The 25418-nt window shown below is 40.4% G+C and overlaps 1 protein-coding gene across 2 annotated transcripts; it reads right to left on the bottom strand.

The window, feature by feature from the left end:
* Positions 1-1442: 1442 nt before the first annotated feature.
* Positions 1443-23491, bottom strand: LOC146491477 (DNA repair protein RAD50-like). Of its 2 annotated transcripts, XM_085152459.1 has the most exons (28): positions 22621-23491; positions 19502-19639; positions 19263-19346; positions 18433-18584; positions 18161-18346; positions 17386-17590; positions 13047-13175; positions 12321-12486; positions 11219-11277; positions 10882-11016; positions 10026-10232; positions 9564-9740; positions 9300-9457; positions 9037-9212; positions 8354-8591; positions 8041-8230; positions 7767-7893; positions 7399-7592; positions 7178-7288; positions 6830-6922; positions 6490-6603; positions 5704-5831; positions 5467-5568; positions 4692-4814; positions 4513-4598; positions 4197-4330; positions 3577-3710; positions 1444-3293 (listed from the first exon to the last, which is right to left on the bottom strand). In XM_085152459.1, the coding sequence occupies exons 2-28, from the start codon at positions 19628-19630 to the stop codon at positions 3116-3118; spliced, it is 3915 nt and encodes a 1304-aa protein (XP_085008585.1). In that variant the 5' UTR covers positions 19631-19639; positions 22621-23491; the 3' UTR covers positions 1444-3115. The 2 variants fall into 2 exon arrangements, with proteins under 2 accessions (XP_085008584.1, XP_085008585.1); XM_085152458.1 differs by lacking the exon at positions 22621-23491 and having other exon boundaries at positions 1443-3293; positions 19502-20197.
* Positions 23492-25418: the final 1927 nt, after the last annotated feature.

Below are 25418 nucleotides of genomic sequence, written 5' to 3'. Positions count from 1 at the left end.
TGCTTCAGACAGGACAAAGTAGAGAGACTCTATAATGATGTCTCAGATTAGAAAGTCAGTCATTATACAGTATCTGTAATTCAGGAAATTTGTACAGAAACAAAATGCCAGTTTGAGAGGGATGGGGAGATTGTATCATTCAGGAAATACTTAACGAGTATGTCAGTCTCATTTATAAAAGATCCAGCAGACTCTGATGAGTCAGTACAGCTGGCACAGTCACACAGAGGAACCAGGATCTCCTAAACAACCACAAAGTCACATCACATCATTTTCTCTTTGACAGTGTAACATCAGAGCATTAAGCTTTTGGATTGTTTGGCCACACATACCAAAGGGCCCCAACAGGAAAGACCCTAATTTACCTTTAAGCCCCCTGTACAGGTAGAATTTTTTACTTTTACTGTTACTTTAGTCTTCTTGCTATACTTTAAATAACTTTTCAGTTCTATATTTTTTAGAACCTTTGTTTACAATCATTTATTTGCATTACACTGATGCCATGTAACCAACACAGCATATTGCATGTCAGGCTCAAAGGTTAACATTCTGGAAAATTATTCAAAGAACTGAAGTGAAACAAACCGGATTTTATGGCAGAATCATAACTAATGCTCTTTGTAAGCTGATTTCAGCCCCTAAACAGAAGTACAAATTACTTCTGTTAATATACTTTACTGATGATGATGATGGTGATGATGAAGTTTTATTTGTCACTTGCAGTTGCCTGCAGCAAAACTGGACCCATTCTAACCATACATACATTTATGCTGTCTGTCTTTGCATTGTCTCCTTATAGTCTTCTGTTAGCTTACCAGAAAGGTTCCAGGTCATCTGTGACTCCACTGAGCGCATTTAGAATCAGGTAGCTTGATGATCTTTTTAATCACATATTCATTTGACATTACAAATAAACTTACAGGAGTGGAGAAATGTCTCACTCTTCCAACATGAGCTCTGAAATCTCTGCAGCATGCTGCAGGTGCCTTTTTCAGTGAGAAATATTAGCACAATTGGCAGTGAAGTAGATCAGTCTGATCACTTGATTTTAATATTCTCATTCTTTTAATTTAACGCACCATCAGTTGTGTTTGAAGGATCAGAACAATAAACCCTGAAAGACAGCCTCTCCAGATGACACTTTCAACTCAATTGGCTGCAGAGTAGGAATTTGTGGACTTAAAGATAAGAAGCACTTTAAGCTTTTCTAAGACGGTGTCCAAACATATCAAACATAATGTAGCTGGAAGTGAAAAGTTAAAAAAAAAAATACACCCATGAGAAAAGTGATCTGGAAAGAGTGTGTCTTAAAAAACAGCTTATGATCAAATAGATATTAAGGTAAACTTTTGATATCTTTTCACATGAAAAATTAAACAACAGAAAAATTAATTCAGTCATCAGTGATTATGTAGGATATTAGTATTATCCTGTAGACAGTACCTGTTATTGGTTTATAAATGTATTTTTATCCATAATTGAATAATTGTGTGTCTTTTGTCTTTCCTTTAAACATTTAACAAACATTTTTTAAGACTTTACAGTAAGTTTTATAATCAGTATGTTTGATATATGCCGCCCTCTGGTGGTCACAACGCGTAACCACATTGGGGCCTTTTATTTTGAAGTGTCAGACCGGATGTTATTTCCATATGTAATTTTTCTAAAATGATTATACACATGCAGTTGTCCACTAGAGGGCAAGGAAAATTCTGTAGTTTATGATCCGCAGACATGAAGTCAAAGAGGATACAGCGGTGTAATTCATGTGATCAGCGGCTGTTTTACTCTTTAAACTTTACTAACACTTCTACAGAAAGTAATCTGAGGTAGCAGTGAAGCTAGCTAGTGGTAGTTACAACTCAGCTTCAACTGTCATCCTACTGTCTTCGGGTTAGCTTGTGCCAGTTAGCGAGAGCTAGCTTAGACGGCTGAAAGCGAATTTTTTCACACATTAACATCTTTAGCCCATCGTCACACATTAATGTCACACATTAATGTTTAAAACAGTGTCAGATAAAGCCAAGCTGTACTAACCTTCACTAAAATCGCTAACAGGAAGTAGTGTTTGTGTTGTTTTTTTAAACCTTTACTGTTTTTGTAGTTCCCACTTCTCCCGCTTGAGGGCCGTAGTTCTCATAATGATCTTATTACCAGATCCGATGAAGTAACAATGAGTTTCTTTCTGTTTTTTAATAGCAGTATATTTTTTATGTTGTTAAACAGGCTGTATACAACATTATTTATGATGAGGTTAAATATAAAATAAATAAATGTTCACACAAACCTGAATAAAGTGATGTGTCACATTCACACAGATCAAACATGTCTTAAAGAGCAGGTGACCCCTCAGCTGTCCTATAAAAACACCTGCACCTCCTGCAGCATGAGCCAAACAGCGTTCACCAAAGAGCAGACAGATCTTTGTTGCCATGAAAACCTCTCAGACATCAGGTGTTAAAGGTTTTTTCTTCCTGTTTTAACAGAAGACATGAATACTGAAACACCGAATAGAGTGTCGATGGTACTACATACGGTGTGTATGTGAGCAAGTGCTGACAAATGTGCATTATTCTACCAAGTCCAGCAGTAAATATTTGTAGGGAAAACAAATTTAAGAGTGAAGAAAAATATTTAAAAAATAAACTACAAAATTGAGCCACCCTAACAGGAAAAAGGATTTCCTGCATGCATTAACATAATTTAATGCATGCAGGTAATCCTGACAGCTGAAGTCACCTCTGGCTCTATAACAGCTGCTGATGTTCAGAACTGTCCTGGGTGCCCTTTAGAGGAACCAGAGGAGATCTAAAAAAAACAAAAACAAAAAACTAAATCACAGCACACACCACTCACACCTCTTTGTCCCATAAAAATATTCATAAGAGAACTCTGTCCCCTCAGAGGAAACATAGAAATATAAAGGTAAACTGTGGAGCTGCCTCTGATCTCTGAACAGGTTGTGTCTTTTAGTCCACAGACTTTCACGTGCTGACGTGTCATCAGCTGAGACGCCAAATCCAAATTTCATCCTGATGCCGGGCGAGCGGCTCACGTGGCTGTGTGTGAGAGGGTGAACCATGAAGTGATTTCATAGCTGCTGAGGTACAAGGTGTCACACAGAGAGGAAGGCTGTGCTCTGCTTTGTGATCTCTGAGTTCTGGTCCTGGTTCTTGCTGATGCGGTAGAAGTGCTGGATGCACCCGGACCGAACCAGCAGCTGCACAAAGTTCTCGTCATGAGTGATGACCAGCAGCTGGAAGTGACGCTGCTGAGAGCGAGTCCTGATGATCCTGGAGAGGACAGAGGAGACAGAGAAGTGGAGAGGATTCAAGAAGCAGTCTGAATAATGCAACAGATGAAGCTACGACTCTGTAAGGTCTGGAGTGTGTTTAATGTTTGTCCTGTCAGGCTATCTTTGAGATCTTTCATCCATTTATTATAAGTTTGTACTTTGAAGCTGTGAGCTTTTATTTACACCGTCTGCTTTAGAGAAAGTCACAAAGTCAGAGGTTCAGCTTTAGGCTGAACAAACATCAGGTTTCTCTGGGTAACACATCGTTTGCATGCACTGACTCTACGAGAGCGTCTGCCAAGGACTCGATGTTCTCCCGGTCCAGGTTGGTGGTGGGCTCATCCAGGGCCAGGATTCCACAGTCAAGACAGAAGGCCTCTGCCAGAGCGAGCCGGATGATCAGGGATGCCAGCACCTAAACACACACACAGGATCAGTCCATCCAACTAAACAAGAGTTTAGTTATGCTGCAATAGACGTAGGCTGCCGGGGGATTCCCATGATGCATTGAGTTTTTCCTTTCCAGTCACCTTTCTCACTCACTATGTGTTAATAGACCTCTCTGCATTGAATCATATCTGTTATTAATCTCTGTCTCTCTTCCACAGCATGTCTTTATCCTGTCTTCCTTCTCTCACCCCAACCGGTCGCAGCAGATGGCCGCCCCTCCCTGAGCCTGGTTCTGCTGGAGGTTTCTTCCTGTTAAAAGGGAGTTTTTCCTTCCCACTGTCGCCAAAGTGCTTGCTCATAGGGGGTCATATGATTGTTGGGCTTTTCTCTGTATCTATGAAGCGCCTTGAGGCGACATTTGTTGTGATTTGTCGCTATATAAATAAAATTGAATTGAATTGAATTAAATTAAAAGTGACAGAGGCGTTGACACAGAAAATCTTTTAAATACCTTCTGACCGGCACTGCAGCGCCCTCTCATATTCACGTCTGCGTCTCCTCTCATCATCACTACTCTGTAGTTGTAGCTCCTCCGCCTCTCCGACCTCTCCTCCACCTCAGACCTGATCTCGATGTACTCGATATCTGCAGAGGAGACACGAGGTGAAGACCAAACACTCACATTTACCCACTGAGCAGTTTTCTGGTGATCAGACGTGTAAAATGTGTCTGAGACGTCTCGATCACACTCTGCTGTAGTTTCATAGATACAAGCACGTCTTCAATCACTGAGCTGATTTTTGTCTGAGGGGGTCAGTGAGATGCACCTTGACCCCTGTAGGTGCTGCGCCACAGGTCTCTGATGTTCTGGTTGATCTCATCCATCTTCATGCTGTGAAACTTCACGATGGCTCTGTGGAAGCAACAGAGAAACAGAAACTCTGATGACGTTCACATGGTTTCTGTCCCACACTGACGATCAAGCGACGACATGCAGTAAACTTACTGATCTAGAGCCTCTTCGTAGAGTTTCAGGTCTCTGCTGAGCACCTGTGTGGTTCTCATCTCAATCATCTTGTTTCTGTGGAGCTCCTCGGCTTTGCCGTACTGATCTTCCTCCAGCTGTTTGCTGCAATCAAAGGTTCAGATCAGAGATGAGTGAAAGTGAGTGAAGCGCTCTTGTTTCATGTGCTCATGTGAACTTTCGGGGAGAATCAGGGATTTTCTCAGCTCTGTCGAGGCTCCACACTCAGCATGGAGGGAAGAGTTTTTACCAGTGTTTTGCACACGTTTCACATGTGATGTTGAATACTGAAAATTGTCGCCTTTATTGTGTGAATCATGTTATATAACCCTGAGATAACTGAAGTACTCTGGGTTACAGCGATGAATTATGGGAAATGTGTTTAACCTTCCTGTCGTGTTCGGGTCAAATCTGACCGATTTACAAATGAAAAAACTCATGAATATTGTGTTTTACATCCGATTGTCTGGAGGCCTTATGACATCCTCCACACTATGCACTTGAACATATAAAAGTGATGAGCACCTCTTTTGTTGGTGTTTAATCAACTTTGTTACATCCCGGTCAATAATGACCATAGAAAATGAATGAGAATCTACCCCCCTCCCCCCCTTGGCCTCTGACCCCCTGAATGGGTCACTGAATGACAAAATGAATAACCCATTGACCCACCCACTGAACTGAATTTGGTGGTGAAAAATGTTTCTTATGTCAATTTAAGAGCTGTTAAAACTGACCAGTCAATTTTGTAACAAACCTGTATTCCAGTATCTGCTCCTCCAGGGGTTTCTGTGCGCCCTGCTCCTGACTGCGCTCGCTCTTCAGTTCGGCCAGCTTGCTTTCCTCTTCCTCATGTTGTCTGGACACCCACAGAAAGACACATGAGGGTAAAAAACTGAGTCTGACTTGGCCCTGAGTAATCTTTCCCCACCTGAGGTGTGACACTGCTGCTTTAGCAGAGGCTGGGGCTGACTTTACAGTGCAGCACTCTCACCGCTGAAGCAGCGAGACTTGCATGTAGCTCAGTTCTTCCTGCAGAGCCTCACGTTTGGCCGCCATGTTCTTCAGCTTATTAACGTGCTTTCTCAAGGTCAGGTTGTCCCATAAGCAGCGCTCTTTGACCTAAGGAACATTTCAATAATGGCAGCATTGAAGTCAGTGAACACAAAGTGTCAGTGTGATAATAAAATAGACTTTTTTATACTACATTCTTCACAAGAATTTGGATGTTGGAAGTTTTTCTACAATTAAAGGACAAAGAGCCCAGAGTTTCCTCATAGACTGTCTATAAAAGATGAATGTAGCCACTGTGACGTCACGATTTAGTAAAGAAATCAAAGTTTTAAAGTTATTAAACTCCTGGCATCTCCCTTTTTTAGCAACAAGCAAGAGTGACGAGCAAGCTGTGGATCTGGCTGAGAAACAGCAGTGACCTGTCAATCAAAAGGTAGACCCGCCCTAATGCATTCTCTGCTTTATCAGCCTAATGAAGACCATAATTTACAAAAATATTTAAAATAAGATTCTATTCAATAAGGTTTAAACTATAAACTCAATCAGGAAAGAATTGCCCCCTGCTGTTCATTAGAAGCAATGCAGGTTTAAGTCACTTCTGGACTGATTTCATGGGGCTAAAACCATCTTGTATATATAGTTTGTGGTTTAACTTTTAAATAGATGTAAAGGTGGGTGTAACATCAGCAATGAGAGTAAATAACCCTAAGTTTCATTTTTAAAATTACAGGTTAAAAAAAAAAGAGAAAAACACCGACTCTGATACCTTTTGAGTGTCTATGTCCTGCTGGATGTTTCCCATCTCTGTGCTGATCCTCTCTTTATTCCTCTCAGCCTCTTGGAGCTGAGTCATTGCTGCTCGATACTCTGACTCTTTGTCCTGCAACATTGGCAGACAGATAGTATAAAAAAATAATAAATCAACACGATTACAGTCCACATTTAAAATAAATGGATACAGTTGTGATGAGATAGTCCTAACTGAAGTGCATATTAGTTAGGAAACTGGTGAAATCCTCTAAACACTAAGGAAAGGTGCTTCAGTGCTTCCTTTGTTTAAACAGAAGCATCAAATCCTGTTTATCCAGCAGCGATCATCACGTTACCTCTTTGTATTTGTCTCTTCCCTCATCAACATATTTAGTGACGTCTCTTTGCAAAGCAGTGATTTCCTTCAGTCTCTCCTCAGTGTTACGAATCTGTCGGTAACAGAGTTACAGCAGTTACCTCATAAACATTCACAACTCTGTTTGATAGAAATGCTCTAAGAACATTGCACACATGATGTTATGTTTTTGTCTTAAACACGGTTCTACGTGCAAATGTATTTTATAACTGTGTGTTATTTGAACTGTGTTGATTCATTGGTTTTGGTTATGAGCAAAGGAACCTGACAATGTGCAGCAGATAGAAAGAAGGACACGTTCCCACTAAAAGAGCATGTATGCATCCACCTTCTTCTGCTCTTCTTCCTCTCTCTGCTTCTTCTGCTCCACCAGCTTTTGCTTTTCCTGCTGCAGCTTCTCCAGAGCAGCTGATAAAGGGCACAGTTCTTCATTTCCCTCCTGTTCGACCACAAAGTCAGAGGAAAAAATGCAACGTTAAATATTTGTTTCCACTTACAGAGAAATAAAATTAGGTAAATGAATAATAATAATAAATAAATAAACAGCACCCTGATCTCTGTGGTTAAGGCCTCCATCCTAGCAGTGATCTCTGCACTCAGCTCCTCCAGGTGCTGATGCTTCTGTTTGTCTCTGATCAGCTGAAGCTGCTCGTCTCTCATCTCTATCGCTGCACTTTTCAGCCTCTGAATCTGCTCCTGCTGGTCCTGGATCTGTTTATGTTTACGCACAATTGTGCTGTAAGCTGCAAGGACACAAAAGGCCAAAGGAAAGAAAATCATGCTGCAATGCAGAGACGCAGATATAAAAGATATGAAGTAAGTCCAGTTTTTACACAGTTTGGATTGTCATGGGTTTCATGGGAGAAATCAAGGGTCGGAGTTAAAATCAGGGCTGGAAACAGAGCTGGTTGTCTTACTGGTGTCGAGCTGGTCCTGAGTTTCATGTTTGTCCTGACTGAGCTGCTGAAATGTGTTGTCCAGGTTTACTTCCTGGAGTTTGGATGCCTGCTGATCAATTTTCCTTTCCACCTCTTCAAGGTTTCTCTACAGAGAAGGAAATCCAGATCTCATCACTTTTTATGTACTTTCTAAACTTGATTCTTTGTCATGAAAAAAGGACAGATGTGTGCAGGTCCTGGCTGTGTCTGGCACATGTGGTGAGAAAGAATGAGACAGATAAATGTTTGGTACCAGGTATGAGTCCATGAGGGAAATGCCCTGCAGGCAGTCTTTGGCTTTTTCCTCCTCAGACCTCAGGATGGCGAGCAGAGCCTCCTGCTCCTCCACATCACCCTTCAGCCTCTCAGCTTCTCTGTCCACAGTCTGCAGCCGCTTCCTCAATGCTGGCAGCTCATTTTCCTGAAACTGCACAATGGCCTCCCTGACATGAGACATAAAAGAGAAAAATCAATGAATCGACAGTGGATTCTTCGTTTTTATCTCTTACAAGGAAATGAGGACAGACTGGACTGTTGGTTTGACACAAACGTCTCTGACACTGTACCTCACAGGCCTGAGAGCCACTATCTCCTCTCTCCTCCTCTCTGTCCTCTCCAGATCCTGCTCAGTGATCTTCAGTTTCTCTGGCACCAGGTGTAGTTTAGACTGCAAGACTCTGACAACTTCCTGCACCTCAGACTCTGAGGGAAACGATCGTCGGCACACGGGGCAGCAGGGCTCCCTGTGCTCGCTCAGCTTGCTGATGAACTGGGTGTACACCACTTTAGTTCCAGCTAGTAGAGCTAAACCAGGACAGAAGCAGAAAGAAGGACACAGGAATCATGTTTATTCATATGGATACTACATTAGGAGGCTTAAAGAAGCAGTTCTCTTCTAAGTGGTGCTTGTCCTGTGGTGCTCAGAGCTTCATATAAACAATAATAATAATAATTTAGAAGCAGTGTCTCACGACAAAAAAACAAACATTTTTGTGAGCAAGTAGAAACTATTTTCTTTCAACTCTCTGACTATCTCTGCAGAAGGAAGCGTGCATCAACTGTGACGAGAGCTTCTGACAGTGTGACAGGATGTAAACGTTCATGCTGCACCTCCCAGATGACCCAATGTCACATAGCTGCAGTATTCTTTTGGTTGGTGGATGAAGACAGTAGTAAGAAAATAGTTCCCACGTAAAACTGATCGCAAGGTCCAAAGAAGCTACCACTCTTCCTGTTTGAGACCATTTACCTTTTGTCTTGAATATCTCGTCCAGCTCTCTCTGCAGGTTGCTCAGGTCCTGCTCCAGATCTCGACTGCTGCAAACATTCAAGAACTTCTCTTCATCTGTAGCTAACTGCAGCTCCTTCTTCAGCAACTCAGCAGTAATGTGGCTTTTATTCTGCTCATTTGATGCCAAGTCCATTCTGAGATGAAAACCACAATATAACAGTGGTGAGTGTCGGGAGAAGATCCATCTTAAAAGCATTGTTTTCTACTTAAATGTTACTAACTTGAGCTTTGTAAGTCTGTCCCCGGTGCTGCTGATTTCCTTTGACTTGGATGAGACCCAGTCCTCCAGCTCTTTCTTGTTTGGAAAGTGGCCCAATAGAGACACCAGATCCTCACAGTGATGAGACCGGATCTGAAGAATCTGCTCCTCCATCTCGGCCTGGAGGACAGAAAGAGGGAAGATGAGAGGGGATAAGGGAAAGAAGGGAGATGATCAGTAAGAGAAGTAGAGAAACAGCAGCAGGTGAGTTTAGGTTCCTCATTACTTTGCCCTTTTTCAGTATGTCCATCTGTGTGAGTGCAGCTGTGTGCATGTTGAGTGTCTCCATCTCTTCGTCGAGCTGTCTCTGTGTGCAGTCGAGTTCAGCCTTTTCTTCCTGGAGCTCCTCGACCTCGGCCTTCAGCTCCTCCACACTGGAGCTCTGAACTGCATCCTCATGCTCCTGAAGAGAAACACACACAAAACACAATCTATGATATAAGAACAAGTGGAGGAGACAAGTGTCAGACAAAGAAGGACGCTTTTGAACTGTGATTCATACAAAGCAGCTGTAACAGAGTCAGTGGATAAATACATCAAGCTGTAAAAGAGTAGGATCAATCTAGTGTAAGAGACACGCATGATATATCCAGTCTCTGATCCAGAAAAAGAGAATATCAAAGAAATCAACCTGTGACGATTTCACAACCTCAAAAACATCATGATCCATGTGTGTGTGCATTCTCACCACTTCAGCCAGTTTATTTTCCAGCTCTTGCAGTCGACTACATGAATCCTGCAGTCGTTGCAGCTCTTCTGTGATGTTTTTCAGCTCTTGCTGCTTCTTTTGCTGCTCGTCTTTTTTCATCTCTACCGTTCTCTCCATGTACGTCTTCCTGTCCCTCATTTCATCAACAGACTGCTGCTTCTGCTGCTCCAGTTTCTGCAGCTCTGCCTGATCGAACCAAATATTAAGAGGAGGAAGAACAGAAGTGAAGAGCACAAATATCTCATATATGATTCTCTAAAAGTTGATTCTGTTCATCTGGACATAGCGTTTCCTGGGAGAAACGTTTCATTTTCGTCACTCATCCAAGTGACTTCTTCAGTCAGACTGAAGAAGTCACTTGGATGAGTGAAGAAACGCTATGTCCAGATGAACAGAATCAACTTTTGGAGATTTATTTTCCTGGATGATTGAGAATGCATCAAGACGTTCATATATGATTGTTCAGATGACTTTTTTGCAGGCATCTCTAGCTAACGTGTATTTTATCTTAGAATTCTGTTTTCAGTTAAATTTAATTTTTATCACACCAGATCACAAAAACAGTTATCTCAAGGCAGTATATAATGTAAGGTAAAGACCTTACAATAATACAGAGAACCAGAGAAAACTCCGACAGATTGGATGATCCACCTATGAGCAAACACATTGCATGACAGCGGGAAGGAAAAACTCCCTTATAACAGGAAGAAATCTGCTGAAGAACCAGGCTCAGGGAGGGGCAGCAATATGCCATGACTGGTTGGACATCATTTTATCTGTGAAAAATTACACACAAATACTGACAAAAATTTGTGTGTGACAGAGCATTTCTTACCAAGAGCTGACTGACTCTCTCCTTTTCCTGCTCCAGCCTTTGTGTGACTTGATGGTAAAAGCTCTCGAGTTGAGAAACAGCAAAGGGCAGCTGGTCATAACCCTCCATCTCCAGACAGGATGACAAAGAGTGGACCTGTGACACAGATGACATGTGAATAAATAAAAGAGTTATTGTGTCCTTGTATTAATCCACATGCATATTTAATGTCACTGCTTGCTCTGAGTAATTAAGTCCACCTTAGTGTATTTACAGACTCCACAGAAACAGCTTGATGTCTGCTTTATCCTGACAGAAACAAACAAGTTAAGAAAGAAGAGGTTTTCTTTCTTCTTACCAGGCTGTCGCGGTCCTCAGTGTTCTTAGTGTGACGTTCAGCTTCATGTTGTAGACGACCTGTGGGAAAAAAAATGTTGCTAATTCTGTACTGATGAAACACAGCATCCACCCTGTGCATTATTCCACTTCTAGTATTTTTTATTCTGTCAGTGTACTGAGCAATATATTTACTGTGAAAACATGTCACAACAACAAGACACAACTTAACGAATGACTCGCTACACATATGGTGATAAGTACATGATCTGATAGGACTGTGATGATGTTGTTTCTTATCAGTGTTGTTCCAGGACCATCATTACTGACCAGTCACATGTTTGTGATGTAAGTGTTGGGAGATGTTTGCTGTCAGGGCTCTTCACCAGTTCATGGTTAGTTCATGGTTAACATCGTAAAGGCTCAATTTCAGTGGAAACCTTTTGCTTAAACTGACCCACTACATAGTTTTTCATTTAGTATGGTAAATATTGTACACAGACAAGAATCAGCAGCTATGAGACCAGAAAACAGAGATTTTTAGATGGGAAACTATACCTGAGAGAGAGAGAGCTGTGCATGAAGTGTCATTTTATCGTGGTGGAAGCAAAACAGCAAGAGGGAATTCATGATGATGTTTATGTAAAGCAAAATGTGAAGCATAATTTGGATCTTCTTTTGCTGCTGGTTCAGTCAAATTTGGTTGGAGAAAGACAAAATCTGCAGCTTCAAAATCTAGCGCAAAAAAAGATGGAAACAAAGCGTGGACCCGCCAACGCATCAGAATCTGTGAGATGTCCGCTTTCTCATCCAATGGCGTGTCCGTGTACGTGCCGTCAGTGAGAAAGCGGGCATCTCACAGATTCTGAAGCGTCGGCGGATCTACGCTTTGTGTTTACATCTTTGTGCAGAATCCGTGTATCTGCTCTCATTTACTGTTTTAGCGTTTCGGGCAAAATAAATGTATATATAAAAATTGATTCAGGATTTTAATGAATCGACATTGCGTTATTCAAGCTAGAATTGATTTTAATCGGAAAATCGATAATCAAAACCCACTCCTACTTTTCATAGGTGTGGAGGAAAATGTCAGGAGCTACTCTGGTATATGCAGGTGAGTGAACCTTTTTCTACCAGCAGATCATTCGTTTCTCTGGTCAGTCTCTGGTATTCTTGGTCAAAGGTCTGCAGCTCCTCCTGGTGCTGTTGGAGCTTCTGCTCTTTCTCCTTCACTGTCCTCTGGTGGTTCTCGTAAGTATGCTGTAGCTGCTCATCTGAATCCTGAAACACCTGAAACACACAGACAAAGGTCAATGGATTGGAATTGTTCTACAGTTAAATGAATGGGTCTTGAGGTCTGACTCCAGTGGAAACTCCAGTGATGAAAATGTCAAAGAAGTGATCAAGAACTTCCAGAAATGGCCCTTGGAGCTTCAGAAACCTAACTTAATTTAAATTTGGTCATTCTTGTTTAAGACTGATCCCACAAAGGTGCACAAAAACCAAACTAAAATAAGCATGACTGCCTTTTAGGTTGATCCCTGGAAATCTTGTTATCCTCTATGGCTCTGTCATGTATTTTGGATCTCTTCCGTTGTGTCAGCTTATTTTCCCTTTCAGGAGGTGGAGGAAGTCACAGGAAAGAAAAACCAACGAGTAGATCAGGCACTGAGCAAAGATTTTGGACCTGACAGAAAATCACAAAGATCTCAAACGAATGAATCTTTGATCGATTAGTTTCTCTTTCAAGATCATGAAACTTCATCCAAAGTGCAGTATCTTTCGAAGTTTTGTAACTAAAAAGTAAAACATCTCATGTTTGTTCAGACATTTTTCACACATTGTGTTACCTCTTCCATAGTTTCCTCCAGCTCCTTGTTGTGCTCCTCCATCTCTTTCCTCAAGCTGTCCAGAGCTTTGATTTCATTTTCTAGCTTCGTCACATTTTCAAGTTTCATTTTTATGTCGCTCAGCCGTGTCTGCAAAAAATTATAAATCCTTAAATAATAAAATACATTTCTTTAACCCCCATTGTTTTTATATTTGTGCTCTCCTGGTATCACTTGTTTACAACATACATATTAATAAGCTCGGCTGCAACTTTTAGATCCTTCTCTGTAAGTTTGATCACTTACCTGTTATTTACCAGCATGACCCTCAAACTTGTGCCAAGAACAAACATGAATGTTGCTCTGCTGTAATTATCTAAAGGCATTTGAATGAGAACATTCAGCAGAAACCACCTAATCTGTGCCACTGTGCACTTTCAGCTCATTTAAGCTTCCTGTCACGTTCGGGTCAAATCTGACTGATTTACAACTTAAAACACTCGGGGCGATCGTGGCTCAAGAGTTGGGAGTTCGCCTTGTAATCGGAAGGTTGCCGGTTCGAGCCCCGGCTTGGACAGTCTCGGTCGTTGTGTCCTTGGGCAAGACACTTCACCCGTTGCCTACTGGTGGTGGTCAGAGGGCCTGGTGGCGCCAGTGTCCGGCAGCCTCGCCTCTGTCAGTGCGCCCCAGGGTGGCTGTGGCTACAATGTAGCTTGCCATCACCAGTGTGTGAATGTGTGTGTGCATGGGTGGATGACTGGATATGTAAAGCGCTTTGGGGTCCGTAGGGACTAGTAAAGCGCTATATAAATACAGGCCATTTACCATTTACCAACACTCATAAATATTGTGTTTTACATCTGATTGCCTCAAGGTCTTATGATGTCCTCCACACTATGCACTTGAACATATAAAAGTGATGATTTTGTTGAATTTTGAGTGTTTTAATCAACCTTGTGACATGTGTTTGGTGTTCCTGTTCAAAAGTGTCCGCCATAGGAAATGAATGGGAATCCACTCACTCACTGAACAACTGACTGAACTGAATTTGGTGGTGAAAAATGTTTGTTATGCTAATTTAAGAGCTGTTAAAACAGACTGGTCAACCTTGACCAGGTACACTAAAGTAAGGGGCGGGAGGTAAACGCAACAGCAGGGATAGGATAAGAGTTATTGTTTGCTCTCAGCTCTGTTCTCCAGATTTGGTTCCCTGAAAATTCAACTTCTTCCCCAAAATAAAACCATTATTTTGATGGGAGTAATTTAAAGGTAGAACCAGTGTGGAAGTGTCCAGAAGTGCAGAAGGAGATGACCGTGAAATGCATAGTGGCCACATTAATCAGGTATTGTTTTTGCTGTCTGTGGGCAGAGTTGGATATCCTTTTACGAATCAAGAGGAGCGTCCGGGAGGGAGACAAGCCGAGAACGAGCCCCTCAACCCCGGACCTGGGGCCGCTGAAGGTTGCCAGGGATTAGTGGATGCAAGTGGACTTGGATCAGAGGCAAATTTTTCCGACAGAGATCGTAACAACTACTCTGCGGCCAGACCTTGTCCTTTGGTCTAACTCCACAAAACTTGCGTATGTCATTGAGCTGACGGTACCATGCGAGGAAGCAATTGAGGAGGGATTTGAGCGTAAGAAGCTGCGGTATGCCAACTTGGCAGCTGAGGCAGAGGACAGAGGCTGGAAGATCAAGGTGCGCCCAGTGGAAGTGGGGTGCAGGGGCTTTGTTGTCCTGCTCTAAGTAGTTTTACAACAGCAAAACTGCTGAGAGAGATTGGGATCAGAAGACAGGCACAACGGCAGGCTAAAAGAGAACTGGCTAACACTGCTGAGAGGACCAGTCACTGGCTATGGCTAAAAAGGCCTGACATCACTTGGGCAGCTAAGGCAGTCAGCTAACCGCGATACACATGCCCAGGATTGATCAACCCGTGGTGGGCCTGCCTTAACAGGGTTCGTCAAAAGGGTAAAACATAACATTAGAAGTTTTGCTGGTTGACTGATACTTCTGTCTCAGGGCCTCCTGGGGACTGTGCAGTTAACTTCATGGTAGTGAAACTAAAAGGAGGAATGAAAAAATAGGAAAGAAAAATGTTCCGCTTTTCTCCCCTCTGCTCTTTTTCCCTTTTCTGGGAGGCAGTGGGGAGGTACAGCCCGATCCGGCAGGGAGATGTGGGAAGCCAGATTGGGCACCCTCCTTCCTGCTCTCTTCTCTGCTCTCTCCTATTTTATCTTACTTACTTGCCTTACTTCTCTCTGTCACCTTTTCTGTTCCTTTGAAGAACTTAGGCTCCATAAATGTTAAAGAGGTAAATATTTCTTAGTTGCAGTGAATAGATAGAATCAACTGTAGAAAACTAAAAGAAGACGAGAAAAACTATTTTAACATAAACCAGTGACATGCTCCGGGGCCTGATCAACCCTGGCAGGGCCTCCTTGGATGAGGGTGTCTAGTGATAATAGCCGAAACACCCGATGAATCCAAGGTCCACTACTGACGATCAATGTTCCCTCTAAGCTGCGCACGTGCGCAATTGCGCACTGCTAGCACTCTGCGCACAAAAAATCTGCGTTGCGCACACACAAAAAAGTCGAACCTGAATTGAAATTAAAATTTCAACAATTCTGTTTTGCAGTGTTAGTCAGTAAGTGACTGGCTGCTCCCGTATGGGATTAGAACGATGCCACCTTATCCCATAGTTCAGCCAATGATGCGATTGACATTTGTATATACGCAGCTAATCAACGTCGTTGACAGGCTATGACAGCGTCCTTATGTGCCGACACCGGTGTTTTAGCTAGCAAAGCGGCGTGGCTGATGTGGAGTGAAGCCACGTTAATGACAACGTGTACAACCATTGGAGATGTGAGCAGGAAAGACGGAACAATTGACGGAAAAAGTGTGGACTTTATATCAGTTTTTAAATTGTATTGATAGGCCACATAAAACCAGAGTTATGATAAAATTATATGCAATGTTTGGTTTTCTTCCTGAATACTATCATAGTTTATATCTTATATAAAAACTGTGTTTTGTAAGGAAAAGCACTCTCCGCCTGTGAGAAAAGACAAAACCAACCTCCAGCCTTTCCTATTGGTCAAAAAATGTACCATGTCGACCAATCAAAAAATGATATGGCAACATGGCATTTAGTTTTGTTTAAGAAGGGGGAAGTTTTAGGAGTGACGGCGGTGTTTTGAGATGTGAGAGATTTGCGACGTTTAGCGCAAATCTTGTGTAGTTAGTGTGTAGTCTAGTCAATAGTTTTGTTGTGTATGTCAGAACAATGAGGCCACTGCTGAATGTTACAGGTGTTACAGGAGTGATACATCTCCTGTTGTCAGGCCTGCAGGTATCAGGCTGTTTTTCTCCTTTATCTCATAGTGGACAGAAATGATTTTTTGGAGTGGCACAAATGATTTGTGTGGCATCAAATTTGATGCAGAACAGCTGATTGTTCTGTAAATATTGTGAAATGTTTGTTTAGAAAACACCTTGGCTGCATTTTAGGTAAACAGCTGCAAAAACCTTTGTTCGCAAAACTCAGTAACCTTTTTGAAAAAGTAACTATAAAATGAATTGCCTAGCATTGGCCATTATATACTGTATTTTGCAGACAGAGAGTTACAGGACTGTCTCCCAGACCACAGACTCATAGTACAAATCAGAGCTTTATATTTATTACATATAATATTACATTACATATATATATATAAATATATATTATTTATATATATATATATATATGTAAAAGAAAGTTGTGTTTTCAAAATTGGAGTTCAAGTTATTTTTACTTCCAATAGTGCTAACATACTACACAGGTCATGAACAAGACTTTTTAAAATTTTCGTTGTAAGTGGGCTAAAGCACTTAATTAAAAGTAGTCTAACATAAATGTCAATTCTGTAATTTGATTATTTTAATAAACCATGTAACTTGGATGGATTTGATGCTGGCGTGGCCACAGTGCAGACGCCTGCTGTTGCTCTCAGTGGTCGAAGGGACCGCTCAGGGAGTTTGTGCGTTCGCTCAGACACATGAAAAATTAGAGGGAACATTGCTGACGATGTGTCCCAAATTTTAACATGAGAATTTAGATCAGATCTCTAATCCCTAAACCTAACCAAGGAAAAATGGCAGATTGGTTTGGGTAAAACAACGAAAGTTGAGGCACACAACGATGTGTGCCGCTGGTAAAGTTTCTGGAGCCATCCCCCAAGATTTTCTCCATTTAAAGCAATGCATTATCAGGGATTGTAACATCTAGTCCTTTACTGGGTCAGAATTGATTACACTTCATGTGAACGGTTTACAGAAAAGTACCAGAACTTTCTTGCCTGTTTCATGAACCCACCTCAAGTGGATCGATCTGGTTCTCTATGTGCAGGATCAGATCTTGTGAGGCCCTCAGATCAGCCTGTTTTTGGGCTACATTGTCTCTAAGCTGCTGGGCCTTCTCCTTGTTTTTCTCCAGGTAGAACAGCTCTGCCTGACACTGTTCAATTCTCCGACTTTGCTTCAAACGCAGCTCATGCATCTTTGCCCTCGCTTTGTTATACCTGTAAGAAAGACAGGACATTCTTTACTTTGTAATATCTGAAAGGAGCGTACTGGTATGTATATATATATATATATATATATATATATATCCATCCATCCACTTCCGCTTATCCTTTTCAGGGTCGCGGGGGGCGCTGGAGCCTATCCCAGCTGTCATAGGGTGAGAGGCGGGGTACACCCTGGACAGGTCGCCAGTCTGTCGCAGGGCCAACACACAGGGACAGACAACCATTCGCGCTCACATTCACACCTAATGGCAATTTGGATTTTCCAATTAACCTATCCCCACAAGCTGCATGTCTTTGGACGGTGGGAGGAAGCCGGAGTACCCGGAGAGAACCCACGCAAACACGGGGAGAACATGCAAACACAGAAAGACCCCGGCCTGATGGTGGAATTGAACTCAGGACCTTCTTGCTGTGCGGCAACAGTGCTAACCACCGTGCTGCCTTTTATTTTTATATATATATATATATATATATATATATATATATCAAACCCAAACTTTAGTTGGGTTTGAAGTGATTTAATGTGAAAAAAGACACAAACAAGACAAGTGTTGGATTTACTTGATTACATTGAAGATGGAGTCAAACTTTTCTTTGAGAACTCTGTCTTCACTAAGTGGCCAGTTAGACTCTTCCTGGTGACAGAAGATGACATCGTTCAACACTGACTTTGATACACCCAGTGCAGAAGTTATCTCCTGATGCAGGTCGCCACACTTAACAGACCTGCTCACCCTCCTTCCATCCCTAGAAGAACATGAAGACAGGCACCATATCACCTCAATCCAAATTATACATTTTTAAACATCAGTTAAAACAACTCAGGTTCTTACTTTGTTCTTTTAATGTTCTGCTCTTCACTTTTAAAGGAGTATTTATTTTCTATCAGAGAGCAGGATACGAAGCGTTGGATCTCGATTTCCTCTCCCTTGATGTCTGAGAGTGAGAGCTCAATCTGGGCTCGTACAACTGTCCTCTGGGCGTCCTGCAACATTTATAAAAATGATAAGATTTGTAACTACAGAGGGTGGAGTTTTACTGACATCAGTGACAATAGATGAAAAACAGAATCTAGGGTGAGGGTGGGTTGCAAATTGGCTTGCAGACTCAGCAACTGTAGACAGGCTAAGATAAGTCAAGTATAACACCAAATCTCAGATTTTCCGATATGATGTGCCCACACTACAAATTCTACATTCATTATATTGATAAAGATTTTGCCTACAGGTACAAAAGAGGCAGGAGTCTCATGTTCTCAGTCTAACATTTGATTATAGTTTTTTAGATGAACACATTTCTGACAAGACTTTTGTGCTCTCTGGATCTAGTATGAACAACTGAAGCCATAAGGCCGGTAGCTTTGGGAATACATTCAACTTAAGTCAGCATTTTAAAAATAAATATATATTTTCTATGGTGTTAATATATATAAACCACGTGTTAATTCTGTTGTATTCAAATAATAAAATGTGGTCAACACTTGGAGGTTTGCCTTTCAATACACAATTTAGGAACCAATGCGTTATAACAAATAAGTAAGTCATGATGTAAACTGGCCCATCCAACCTCATAATTGCTGTTAAAAAATTCTTTGTACTCTTTGTTTAAGGACATTTTTAAATTCAGAGTCTAATCAGCTAAAAGGAGAGAACGGAAGACAAACCTTTGGATCATGAACAAAAGCACTTTCTTTAGATCCAGGTGGAAGTTCTCCTGATGTCGCAAACTTGAGACATTCAATAATTGTCTAAAAAGATGAAACAGGAAACACAAGTCCCGGTCGGTGCACATGGATAAAAACACAAACACTAATCATTTAAAAAAATTAAATATTAAAATCTAAATGATGTATTGTTTGACTTCACAGTCAACTTTTGATCTCATCTGAATGTCCCCTCATACTGTTTTTCCTGCTCCATTGGGTCCAACCAGCACAGTCACAGGAGTGAAGAAAGAGATGACCTGTTTGTCTTTGTCTTCAATCCCGAAGCTCCTCACCCCCAGAATGCTCATGTCATTTATCTTTGACATTTTGGCTTTCTGAAAAGAGGAAAACAAACTAGAAGCTGAAGGATTTTGATCAGCAGTGAGACTTTAAATATCAGTGATTTATGAGCATGATTTACTTTTCTTGATTTCTATACCAGTCTATGTTACCAAATCTCTTAGTGTATAATAACATGTATCAAACAGCTGTGTGCTAAAAAGTGAACAAAACTTTCAGCTGTAGTGGCATCAAAAGACTGCAGCAGAAACAGAAAACTCATTTTTGGGAACGCCCACTAAGTAACATAGAAAACAATCAGTTTGTACACAGAGCAGCTCTTTTTCCCCCACTGTGTCAGAATTTTCTGTTGTCTCTGATGCTTGCTCTGTTCTGTCTCAAAATGGGGCTTTTGTTGTTTAACCCTGCCTTGGACTTGTCATGTGATCACATAGAAATTCCAACACACAGAACGCAGGATACTGACACATGACACCGCAGATAGAAATAGATATTTTTTAACCCTTTCATGCATGAATTATGACAACCTCAATCAGGATTTTTTTTTCTTAAGTATTTTTATTCATCTTTAGGCATGACAAAAAGATTTTTGAACTATGTGCATGCAACATGTGCATTTTGAACTTCATTTTTTTAAACATGTACTTTTTTTAAACGTGGTAGGGTATGGAGTGACACATCAGTGTCCAATGTAGTGGTTTAAGTGCAAGTATGCCGTCAACACTGACACAAATACAAGAAAACAGCCTTTGAATAGCTGTTGAATAGCTGTCAACTGTAGTGACCACTATGTGTAAAAGGGTTAGCTAAATTTCTTCTTAGCTGAAAGTTGGACATCCGGTCATTTAAAGTTAACAAATTCAAGGAAAATCTGATGAGTGGTAATACAGACTATGCTGAAGCATGGTCACACTTATTTACATGCAGTAGCATTGTGATTAAAATATGCACTCAGCATTTTGTAGCCCTGATTTGCAGTTATTACACAGAAAATACCACAAATGTATCCAGTTACCTTTTTTCTTTTAGTATTGCTGTAACTTTAAAAGAAATGCTGCATTGTGCTTTTACTTTGGTAATCATGTGCTATTCAGTAATACCTCTTCTGCTGTTGTTAAACCGAGTGGAGCTGTAGTAAATCTAAAGGTCATAGGGGATGATTCATACACAGAGCTTAACAAATTTACCACTCAGTGTAAAGTTTATGCCATAGATGCCCTAAGTTAACAGCACTGGTAATTACCTAAATATTTTCTTATGTTTCTTATGGTTAATCCACCAGCATACATAAGCTCTTGATCTAAATGTTATTTTTAACTCTAACATATAATTATTGTAAGCCATGAATTTTCAAATATATTGTTTTGACAAAATTCTGAAATCATTAGTAAAACACATTTTTATGATTATCATTATTTTGATTAAGATGTCAGATCACAGATATGTACTGAACAGAAAAAAAAGTTTTACTGTTTTAATTATATATTTGATTAATTTCTGACTTTACCTTCTCATCAAAACGTTAATATGCCACACACTGTCATATTTGTGGAGAACATATAGACTAACTTTTTCTCCTCACATCTGTAGTTCATAGCTTATGTTTTTGTTTGTTTGCACCACTGATCTCAACCATTCATAAATTCACGAAATAAAAGCAAAGACGTTTTAGCAGTGTGGGGATTAGAGAAATATTTTACTGCTATTGTTAATAATCATCATCATTACCATTGCATTAATCATACAGTTTACAGTATTGATATTGTATTTAGATGTTTAAACATTTTGGTACCCAATTAGCCTTTATTACAGCTGGTGAGGTGAGAGGTGAAACTGAGTGCATTTCATGCTGACACCCACACACACTCACACAGCAGATAGACTCATTTATAGGTGAGAGGTTAGTCATGTTTGCTTGCAACTGCAAAATTGTCTTTGCAAAAAGAGGAACAGTTTCTTGCAGGATGTGGGTCTGGTGTTCCAGACGAGAAGTGAAAGTCAGAAGGCTGACAGGAGGTATCTGCCGTGGAGACGGAGACAATGTTATTTTTAAACTGTGTTAAAAGTCATTGTGGTTTTGAAACCTATGTATGAACTGTATCTGTTTGACGTTTAAGGGGCGTCATTAAATTTAAGCCCTGAAGGTATAAAACACCTGCCTATGCTTTGGTGGTTGGGGATCGGCGCTGTCGGCGTACAGCGGTGGTCTCCCCACGCGTGCATTAAAATCATCGTTTGACTTCACCTGGCCGGATCAGTGTTGTTATTTTGAAAGTTGATTACCTCCTGTATCCCTCCTCAATATTGAACCCAACAGCAGCAAAGGGGAGTTAAAGTATAGAAAGTAAAAGTACAGGTGAAACAGTCTTAAATATGCAACGGAATATATTCCGTTGCATATTTAAGACTGTACTTTTAAAGAAGACTGTACTTTTAAAGAAGGACATTAAAATATACATGAATGCAAGAATAATAACTATAGTTATTATTCTTGCATTCATGTATATTTTAATGTCCTTCTTCATCTTTAAGTGATTGAGTTGGAAACAGGATATGGTTGGGATTTGAAGTGTTAGTGAAGCAGATTTGTGTGAGTTACAGCTTTATACAGTGCTGATAGTGATTCAAAGGTAATCATTTGACTTCAGGTCCCAGTCTTTGTGACTGACGCCAACACTGATTCATAGAAACTGTGCACTATGATCAGCTCCCTTCTATTTGGTTTCACTTTTGGTTTGTAACAGAGAGAAAAAACCCTCATGCTCCCTTAATGCAAAAGTAAACTGGAGAAAAATAATCACCTGGTGAGCTGTTATGGAAAAGTCTTCAACACTCAGGATGATAACAAAAACACATATACCTTAACATATCGTATATATTATGGTGTACCTCCATAAAGCAATCAAGTTTACATAAGCAAATCTGAAATCTGAAACTTTGCCCTACAGTCACACAGGAAAAAACATTTTTCTGGTCCTTAGTTTCTGTGTAGTTAAAAATCTCATGCATCACTTACCGTCTATATAAACTGTCTACAAAATCCTACTGACTTCTATAAAACAGTCAGTTGAAATACTCCGATTAATCAAAAAATCATGGTCCTCCAGTCTCCTGGCTCATATTCTCCTCTCTCGCTCTTTCTCTCTCTGTGTTTCTCTACCCCTCTCTATCTGTTGTCACTAGCCACACCTTGCTTTGTAAAGGCATGTCTCAGCTTATTTGCACCTGGGTCGATTACCACACCTATGAGAGATTTGGTCATCAGACAGACCCATTTAAGCCACAAGAAGACATTCATTCATTGCTGGATTGTAGACTAAGCTAGTTAGTAAAGTTGGCTCGCCAACATATGAACATTTTTCTCCATCGCCTGTGTGTTCCCTGATACTTAGCTTCTGCTCCTGTCTGTGCAGGAATCCCAGGCTGAGTAAGTGTTCACACTGGGTTTTGGACTTGTTTCTGGTGTTTCTTCTGACCAAGCCCATGACGATGACTGGAGCCTTCAGGACACCTCAGAACCCAGTCGCAAAGACTGTTGCTTTGCTGTGTGATCATGTGTCACTGTAAATAAACACACTGTACTGAAATCTGCATTTTGAGTACTTCCGACCACTAGCCATGACAAAAATCATCGGGATTTGAAAAATGAATAAAAGAAAGAAATCAAACTCGTACTTAATGAAGTCATTCACATGAATATCACCTCTCTGTCCAGCAGCTCACATGTAACTCTATATGTTCTGTTTCTATATCCCTCCCAGTAAAACATATAAATTCATCAGTAGTTAATCGCTCTCCTGTCACAGTTCTATTTGTTTAAACACACCTCTCTGTAATTTGAAACGATGCCAGAAAGTGGTAAAAGTCAGAGGTCAAAGTTCAACCACTGCTAATGGATTTTATTTACTCCTTATGCTCTCAGGGGCTGACCTACCTTCTCTCTAATCCAGCCACAATTTGTGTCCAAATCATGGAAAAACATGTTTTTTTTAACGTTAAACTTTCTAACATTGCTCCCGAGCAAAGGGGTCAGGTGACGCTTCTTCTGCACATCAGAATCAGAAACTTTAAACTGCATACATTTAAACATTTAAGGCTACTGTGCCAGTCTAATAAAAGATCTCTTAGCTTGTATGCAGATCAAACTGAAATTAATTTGACTGATTGAAGAACTATTCTGCACTTCCTTCACCTACCAGAGTTTTCCTAGTTTTACAGCTTCCTGACTGTTTAAACAGGGGTGGATCTAGAGAAATTAGGGTGGTGTGAGGGTGGCAAAGGAATCAAATGGGGTGGAAAAATCAAAGGCTTTTTTTTTTCAAACACATATACAGGTGGTTACATATGGTTAAAATTATTAAAATTCAGTAAGTATACACGTTTTTCATATAAATATAATCTTAATTATTAATAAACTTAATTATTTTCTGTAGCCCACATAATTAATTACATAAAACATGCAAATTGTGATACTATGTACTGTATAGCCTGTATAATAAATAAATATGTAGCCCACTAAGTATACAATCCAGAAAGCTACACAACATGGGGCGGTTCATTTACAAACACAAGTCTAACTTAAGTGTCTCACTTTTTTTGTTAGAAAAAAAATCTAATTGTTACACGCTTAAATTACACAAAATGTCAGAAATCTGCACTGTCATGAACAAAAATTTAAACCAAATTCTTCATGATTTGTTGGATTAACCCACTGAGGTCTAAAATATAACTGTCCATTTTTGACTCCTTTTGATTTCACATTTGTATTTCACCTTAAATTTTTTTTCATTTTATTTTTTTGTCTTGCCTTGCTTGGTATCATTCTTTTCAGCTCAACCTCACGAGTTTACAGTTGTTTTTTCATTGACATACTGTATTAACACAACTCATCTGAAATCACACAAAAAACATAAAATCTTAGTGATAGTGTTTTTTACTGTACAAATCGCAGACATGTTGAGTAAATTATTTTATAGGTTGAAATTAAAATATAAATGTACATTTTGATAACTTATGCACACATTTTGTAAACATATACAACTATTTATCTAAAAATGCAGCCAGTACACCTGGCGTTTTTTAATTTTTTGCAACCAATTAAAAAAACTACTATAACTAAAATGAGAGAACAATCAGGTGTTGCAATAAGATGCCCCACAAATTATTTGTTCCAGTAAAAAAAAAAAAAAGTTTGTCCGCCACAAGACAGAGGAGAGCACCACAGGGATAAACCTGCAGGCCTGACAACAGGAGGTGTATCACTCTTCTTTTCCACCTAGAGACGGTGTTTACATTGTAATCTGCATTTGTGACAGTCATTAGTGCCGTCATTGACACAAAAACAACACAACAGACTAACTACACAACGCACACTACGCACTCCAAGCTAAACGTCACAAATCTCCCCATCTCAAAACTCGCTCTCTCTCTCTCTGTCACTCGCTTGCTCTGTCTCTCTGCCCCCTCTTCCTAAACAACCAAATCCCACGTGTTGACTTTTTAAAAATTGGTCGACATGGTACATTTTACTTTACTGTTTCCACGCTGACCTTAGAAAATGCTTTTAAAACAAACAACAACAACTAAAAAAAACCACTGTGACAATAGTATTTAGAAAAAAGCATGGCTTATATATTTTTTTATCATAACTCTGGATTTAGTGGCCTGTCATTAAAATGTAAAAGCCGGTGTATACTTTGAAGTCCAAACCTTCAACACTGACTGAGACTGCAACAGTTGCAGCTTAAATCAGTCATGTGATTTGGAGGTGGTGTCAGTGGACCCCAGAGGGTTAATAACACTCACCTTCATTCC

This window comes from Neolamprologus multifasciatus, chromosome 23 (genome assembly GCF_963576455.1).
Source record: "Neolamprologus multifasciatus chromosome 23, fNeoMul1.2, whole genome shotgun sequence".
NCBI lineage: Eukaryota > Metazoa > Chordata > Actinopteri > Cichliformes > Cichlidae > Neolamprologus > Neolamprologus multifasciatus.
The sequence above is the reverse complement of the archived record's forward strand: the minus strand, read 5'-3'. Positions and strand labels throughout refer to the sequence as shown.

Bases quoted from the DNA above. Each gene is read 5' to 3' on its own strand.
- LOC146491477 (XM_085152459.1), bottom strand. From the start codon at position 19,630: ATGTCAAAGATAAATGACATGAGCATTCTGGGGGTGAGGAGCTTCGGG. The intron at 10,233-10,881 runs GTAAGAAATGCT...TGGTTCGATCAG, and splicing joins AGAGAGTCAGTCAGCTCTTG to GCAGAGCTGCAGAAACTGGA. The intron at 4,331-4,512 runs GTGCATCTCACT...TCTCCTCTGCAG, and splicing joins CAGCACCTACAGGGGTCAAG to ATATCGAGTACATCGAGATC.